The 7,439-nt window shown below is 17.3% G+C and overlaps 2 protein-coding genes across 2 annotated transcripts, besides 14 other annotated features; one reads left to right on the top strand and one right to left on the bottom strand. All coding sequences in view use genetic code 6, as the record gives it.

Annotated features, from left to right (window-relative positions):
- Nucleotides 1-1,242: 1,242 nt before the first annotated feature.
- Nucleotides 1,243-1,335: a microsatellite.
- Nucleotides 1,279-1,342: a microsatellite.
- Nucleotides 1,280-1,335: a microsatellite.
- Nucleotides 1,287-1,342: a microsatellite.
- Nucleotides 1,343-1,369: 27 nt separating this feature from the next.
- Nucleotides 1,370-1,415: a microsatellite.
- Nucleotides 1,374-1,415: a microsatellite.
- A 558-nt stretch (nt 1,416-1,973) lies between these two features.
- IMG5_102480 (hypothetical protein) lies at nt 1,974-4,993 on the bottom strand (the record flags this gene model as incomplete). Its single annotated transcript, XM_004035186.1, has 6 exons — nt 1,974-2,521; nt 2,573-2,971; nt 3,039-3,819; nt 4,181-4,206; nt 4,551-4,554; nt 4,937-4,993. 6 exons carry the CDS (start codon nt 4,991-4,993, stop codon nt 1,974-1,976), a joined length of 1,815 nt encoding a protein of 604 aa, XP_004035234.1.
- Nucleotides 2,133-2,186: a microsatellite.
- Nucleotides 2,152-2,203: a microsatellite.
- Nucleotides 4,212-4,246: a microsatellite.
- Nucleotides 4,214-4,246: a microsatellite.
- Nucleotides 4,454-4,485: a microsatellite.
- Nucleotides 4,471-4,530: a microsatellite.
- A 204-nt stretch (nt 4,994-5,197) lies between the features above and the next one.
- Nucleotides 5,198-5,230: a microsatellite.
- Nucleotides 5,198-5,249: a microsatellite.
- Nucleotides 5,250-5,639: 390 nt separating this feature from the next.
- On the top strand, nt 5,640-7,103 carry IMG5_102470 (hypothetical protein; the record flags this gene model as incomplete). The annotated part of the gene is made up of 7 exons (XM_004035185.1): nt 5,640-5,767; nt 5,811-5,886; nt 5,952-6,190; nt 6,251-6,428; nt 6,487-6,689; nt 6,807-6,933; nt 6,997-7,103. Coding segments are annotated over 7 exons (1,058 nt in total), but the record flags the coding sequence as incomplete, so codon positions are not given.
- Nucleotides 7,104-7,439: the final 336 nt, after the last annotated feature.

The following is a 7,439-nucleotide window of genomic DNA, read 5'->3' as shown; positions in this document are numbered from 1 at the left end:
AAATATCATTATTAAAATAAGATTGTTTATTTATTATAAACTCAAAAAAAAAATATATAATTATAAATATTAATAAAAATAAAAAATGAAAAACTTTAATTATTAATAAAGATCAACTATATAATAATAATATAAAGAAAAGGAATTATAATTAAACTTATTAGAAGAAACAAATTACTATTAAATAGCAAAATAACTAGAGCTAAAAGAAAAAAATCTTTAAAAAGCTGCATTATGCTATTAAAAATGTCTTGAATTAAATCTAAAAAGAGATAGTGCAATAAAGGATTTAGCTACTGTATATCATAAATAAGGAAAAACACAATAAGCTTTAGATCTACTTTTAAGAGAAAAAGAAAATTATTAAGGATTTATGAAACCTTATGATAACCTTATTGGTGCTTTAAAGAAACAATTAGTACCAACAGGAAAAGTTTATTTAAAATATATACTTTTATATAATATGAAAAATTAGCTAATAAATTATAGTGATATAACACAAATTTTTCCCAAAAGCAAAAGTTTATTTTTTTATTATTTGAAAAAAAAAAATTATAATATTTTTTTTTGCTTTTTAGAAATCTAAAAAATATATTACTTTAAAGATATTTCGTTATGTTAAATTTCTAGTTTAGCAACAGAATTTTGTTTGTTAGAATTTAAAAGTTACTCTAATGCTAAAAAAGTTATAGAAAGTTGTTTTTTAAACAGTTCCATGTCAATAAAAGTTTTAATTATTTTTTAATTTTATATATAATTTTTATTACTGATTTTAAATTTTTTTGTTTTTTAAAAAAGGCTTTCTTAGTAGATATTGATGGAAAAATAAAAGTACATATTTAAGATAAAAATAATTTCGATAGAGAATTAATTGAATATTAAAAGTAATTTTTATTTTATATTTTAATTTTTTTTTTAATTAAAAGTCCTAATTTAAAACCTAAAATATTTTCAGAATAATTAATTTTTGTTGATTAAGAAGATTTGTTATAAAAAACAGATAATTAGGATAAAAAATATAATTGGTTATAAGATATTTTACAAAATAATTATTAGTAAAATATATGTTAAAAAAATATAAGATTATATGAAAATTAAATGATTGTTGAAAAGTGTGTTTTTTAAAATTAGTTTAATAATTTTAATTAATATTATATTGTTAATTAATTATGATGTATATTAAAAAATATATAATAAAAACTATGTAAAATAATTGAGTTATTTATATATTTTAATACATTAATATTATATATTATTATAATATATAAAATAATAAAAATATATAAATATATATATATATTTATATATATATATATATAAATTTATATATATATACATTTATTTTTTATTTACTATAATTTATTAATTTTTTAATTTTACTTTTTTACTTTATTTTAATATTTTTATTTAATTTTTCTTATATAATTTATAAATAACTTTATTTTCTTTTCTTTTTATATTTTTTTATATATAATTATATACATTTGCAAAAAAACTATTTAATAATCTTTTTAATTTTATTATAATAATTTTTATTTTGAAAACTTTTATTTTTTATTTATATTAATAATTAAATATATAAAATAATAATCTTTATATATTAAATTTATTATTAGTTTTTAAATTAATATAAAAAAATATTTATATAATTATTTTATTTTACAAAAAATATAATTAATATATTATTATACGATATTTATTGAATATTAATTTATATAGAATATAAAAAAAAATATATATATATGTTTTTTTTATTCTGATTATATATATTTATTATTTTATATTTTAATTAAATTATACAAATATAAAATATATTCAATAAAATAAAAAAAAAATTACTTTTTAAAGTATAAATAAAAGGAATTATTTTTATAAACATAAAACTTATTAATTTTTTGATAAAAAATTAAATATAATTTAATACTATATATAAATAAAATAATACATTCTAAATTTTCTTAATATATATAATATCAATAATTTTATCCTGGTGGTGGTGGAGGTGGTGGTGGTGGCGGAGCAATTTAATAATCTTAATTTTACATATTTATATTTTAAACAATATTTTACATAAATCCAGCTTTACTTATATTTTATCCAAAAATTTGATTTGGTTAGTCAAAAATTTAAGCTTATTTTTCGGATTGAAATTATTATTATTATTTTTAAGGATAAAATTAATTATTTTAAGGATATTATTAATAAAACTACTATTATTATTAATTTAAAGGTTTATTATTTTCTTAGATGCCTTAATTCTATACACTTTATAATATATTTTACATGAATCCTGCTTAAATTAAATTTTATCCGAAATTCATATTCGCTTACGGAATATTTTAAACCTAAATTGATTCCATTCTTTAGTATTAAACTTATTTTGGTTCTTCTCCTATTAATCTGAAATATTCAACTACTTAATCAGGTAATTCAGCTAGAACCTCTCTTTATAAGGCTTCAATATTATTTTTATAGGTATTAAATTCCACAAACTAAACAAGATCTCTTTCAGCTTTCCTTCCTAATTTTTATTTTTTTATAAAAAATAATGTAAATATAAATTTAAAAATACCTCTATAATCAATAAGTCCGTCATCACCATCTAAAATATGCATTTTTTCAAAATCTTAACTTCCTATTCCTATGATAATAATACTTATAGGTAATCTAGCCATATCAACAATAGTTTAGATAGTAGCATCCATATCATGAATTTCTCCATCAGTTAAGATTAGCATTATATAGTAATTTTAATAATTTTAAACTTTACTAAACTAAGCTATTTTTTAAGTTTCAGTAAGAAGAGGATTAAACAATGTTGGACCTGAAAATTCCAAAAACTTTAAAACTTATTAATAGCAATTCAAAATTCCATTCATTCCATGAACATCAGGATTTTAAGGATTTCCATTTAGAGGGAAACAATGCATAGTTTAATTATAATAAAAATTAGGTAATTTTGGTTTAGCTCCTATATTATTAAATTATAAGTTAATAAAAAATATATAATTTCTTATTTTAAAAATAAAATAAAATACCAAATCCATACATAGGTATTTATTAATCTGCATCATAATTAAGAAGAATATCACCTACAAGCTTTATAGCTTATTAATATGAATTAAATTACCCATTATTTTGAATGGCATGTAAACTATCTGAAGCAGAAGGAATTCCATTCGAACCAGTAAAATCGATTGCAATAACTAAATTTAACTAAACACCTCCTCTTATAAAATCAATAAATTAAGGCTTTCTTATCAACTAAAAATTATTAAAAAAAAGAGTTCCTGCATCATTATATTTTTTATCTTTAAGCTTATATTCCTTTTTAATTTGAGCCTCATTAACACTGAATTAAGTACTTCCAATAAAATCATGTTTTCCGTTTGAATTATAATCCATACATTCAATAAGGATAGGCATATTATAATCTGCATTACATAATTTTTATGCTTTGATTTTTATATCATCGAATAAAGGCTATAAGTTGTTTTCTTTATGTTTTGTTTCTAGAACTTTTAAAGGAAAATTGTTTTCTGTAATTCTCGAAAAAACAAGAAAAGGAGATGATTTTGTCCAAAATCTCATATCCTTTATTTTCTTTCCTTATATTTTTAATATTATTTCATCATTACATTAGTTAACCTTTTCAGCTCTTATGATTATCTTTCCGCTAAATTTATCTTTTTTATCCTTTAAATCTAGTACTAATGTACAATTTTTTGATCCAACTATTTTTCCGATTGTAGTATGACAATCGCCTATAAAATCAGATGATGTAGGACTGTCATAGTCAAAAACCTCAAATTTTATTGGCTATTATTATTCGAATATATAATCTATTAAACAAGATTAAGCGAAATTCGGATTAAGATTATCCTATATAGTTTCTGTTCTAAAATAAAACAACCATTATTTTGTAGAAATGTTCTATGTATATACATTAACATATGGGTCGCTCTTTGAAAATGTGTCTTTGTTTGCTAACGAACGACATGATAAAAATAATTCAATTTTTTCTTTATCCATTTAAATATCTTTTTTTTAATAATTTATTTATTTGTATTTTATAAGTATGACAAATAAATATACATATAATTATTATTTATTATTCAAATATAATATTTTAAAAATTTTGTTATAATAATTAAATTTTATTAATATATTTATAAAATACTTCTGTAATTATAATTTTATAAATTACTTTTTTATATTAAAAAAATTATATAAAAAAAATATATAATTTTTGGCCAAATATTAAAAATAATTTTTATTTTTGAATTATTTTAAAGAAATAATTTGTTTATGTTTAATTTTTTATTATATATATTTATATAATTTTTTTCCTTAATTAATTTAATTTATATTTAAATAACTTTTAAAGTTATATAAAATTAGTTTAAATTTTATAAATATAGGAAAATGAATATAAATAGATATCTAATAAATTTATATATATATATATATATATATATATATATAAACATTTTTAATATATCTAATAAAATATATTTTTAAAATATATAAATATTTAAAGTATTATTTACAGTTCTAAATGAAAAAATATATTTAAAAGTTTTAATTAAAATTTACTTTCAATAATGTCTAAAATAATTAAGAACTTAAACATTAATATAAAAAACTTAAAGATGTTTGAACTCTTATATTATATGATTTTTAACTTATAAAATAATACTTACTCATATGTTTATTAAATGAAGGATTTTAATTAAGTTATTGCTATACGTCTTCAAAATAGTTTACATGTTATCTGAAAAATAGATAATTAAGTTAATATTAATAAGCTTAAAATCTCAGTTTGTCAAATTCTTCTTAATTATGATTATAAGTACCAATTTATGAAATTTTAAATTAAAAAATTATTTATTTCTTTTAATAAAAAAATAAAAAATCCTATACATTAATAACCTACTTTGAGTTTCTTCAATACAGTGCATTTTTGCCACTTAATGATATTTTTTAAAATCATAATACTTTTGGAATAGAAGGGATTATTTAATTTTATAAACATAGACTTAAGCCCTTGTAATTTTCAGGCCTAAATGAATTAAAATGGAAGAGACGTAAAATATTTAAATAAATAGTTTTTCTTAAATTAATCGATATTTATATAAATATTAATAATAATTTACATTCTAACATCACTTAAAATATATATATATATATATATTAAAATTTATTTTTTTATTTAATTTTTTTTTGATTTTAATAAATTTTTTGATTTTTTTTAAATAAATTAAATTTATTTACAAACTTATGTTTATAAAAATTTATTAATTATTATTTTTTTATTTTTATTTTAAAATAAAGTTAAATATTGAATATTTTAATTTAAAAAGAAAAATATACTAAAATTTATAATTAAATTATATATTTTTTTTTGTTATAATTTTTATTATTTTAAAATTAAAATATTTAATAGAATATCAACTTACGTGGATAATAATTAATTTATTTTGTCTTATTAAATAAATAAATTATCCATTATAGTAATATTTTTTTTATATATACTTTTTAAAATATTAATAATTAAATATTTTAATAAAAATATAAACAAATCACTAAAAAATAAGATAAATATATAATTAATATATATATTATTAAATATAAAAAATATGGTTTCAGCTTGGTCAATTCCATAAGCGAAAAGACAATTTTTAAAAAGTTCATGTCCTCCAGGGCCTGGATAATATAATCTAAATAAAGGATATTATTAAGTACTAAAATTAAATCCTAAATATTCGTAATTAAAATAATAACAATAAATGAATTTATAAAAAATAAAGTATTGGAAAATCAAATAGAATATTAACAAACGAAGAAACCCCTGCACCTGGTTAGTATTAATATAAACCAATTTTAGTAAAAAAAATAACTTTTATAATAAAATTAATTCACTTAAATATACTTTCTTTTAATTTAAAAAGGGCTACGAAGGTCCCAAATACCACATAGGTGAAAAAAGAAATTTAAATTTTGATGATAAAGAAAAATTAAAATAGCCTGGACCAAGTGATTATTCTCCAAATAAAATTTTAAAATAGAGTCCTAAATATTCAATATAATAAAAGCATACATTACCTACAATTATGGATAAATTAAAAGTACCAGGACCTGGCTAATATAATATAAATAAAAGCACATTAAAAGACCATACATAAGCATTGTATATATATATATATATATATATAAACTTTTATTATTTATTAAAAATAAATAATTTTAGATTAGGTTATTAAAAGAGAGATTTATTATTTGTAACAAATAAAGAATTTCCAGGGCCCGGAGATTATGAAATAAATAAAAGCAATATAATTACCCTAAAAAATCAGCCAAAATATACTATAGGAAATTAAGAAAGGAATTAATTAAGTTCTTAGAAATCTATGTTACCTGGCGTTGGTGTACAATACAAATATATATAAATATATAATTAATTATAATTTATTGTTTTATAAAAAGTAATATTCTATATAAACTTATGATAAAATAAAAGGAGGTCATATTGGAACTTATAAAAATGATAATTAAAATAATTCTAATAGCCCAGGTCCTGGAGATTATTAAGTAAAAGATATTTAAAAAAATGCAAAACATGTAATTTTTGGAAAAACATAAAGACATTTTAATGTAATAAATAATACACCAGGACCTTAATAGTATAAGTAAAATTATATTTTTTTTAATTTTTTATAATTAAATAATAGCATACGTATTGACAATTTAAGACTATAAAAAACTCCTTAATATACTTTTGGAAAATCTCCAAGAAATAAAGATAGAATTATTAATTCAGGTAGTTATACTGCCAAAAATAATAACTCAAGTTAATTTTAAAATACTAATTATGAATCAGGACCTGGTCCTTAAAGTTATAAAATTAAAGATGTTTGGAATACGAAAAAAGGAGTTTTAAAATTTTATATCTATTTTTACAAATATATAATTTTTTTTTTTAAAAAAAATAAAAAGGTTTTCATTTCTGCTAAATATGATTCAGGTGATAAAGATAAAGTGCCCGGACCTTCTGATTATAATCCGAATTATGATTTTATTAAAAATAATTAAGCAAAATATTCGTAATTTTTTTTTATTTATTTTATCTTTACTTTTTTTAATAAGAACTCCTAAATACTAAAAATAAGGATAAGTTCAACCTACACCTGGTCCTGCTGATTATATAAATTATAATGAATAGAAATTCAAAAGTCCAGGATATACTATGGGAAATGCTTAAAGAACAATAGATTTTGTGGGTAAATATTAAACTCCTGGACCAGGATAATATAATATACCTCCAAAATTTAATGAGGTGCCAAAATATTTATTACCAAATTAAAATAAATATTGATAGAGAATAATTAGAATAATTATAATAAAAAAAAAATTAAATACAAGTTTATATTATTTTTTCC

This window comes from Ichthyophthirius multifiliis, assembly GCF_000220395.1.
Source record: "Ichthyophthirius multifiliis unplaced genomic scaffold scaff_1120509250855, whole genome shotgun sequence".
NCBI classification, from domain to species: Eukaryota; Ciliophora; class Oligohymenophorea; order Hymenostomatida; genus Ichthyophthirius; species Ichthyophthirius multifiliis.
Note: the sequence above shows the minus strand (reverse complement) of the source record. Positions and strands in the feature narration are given on the sequence as shown.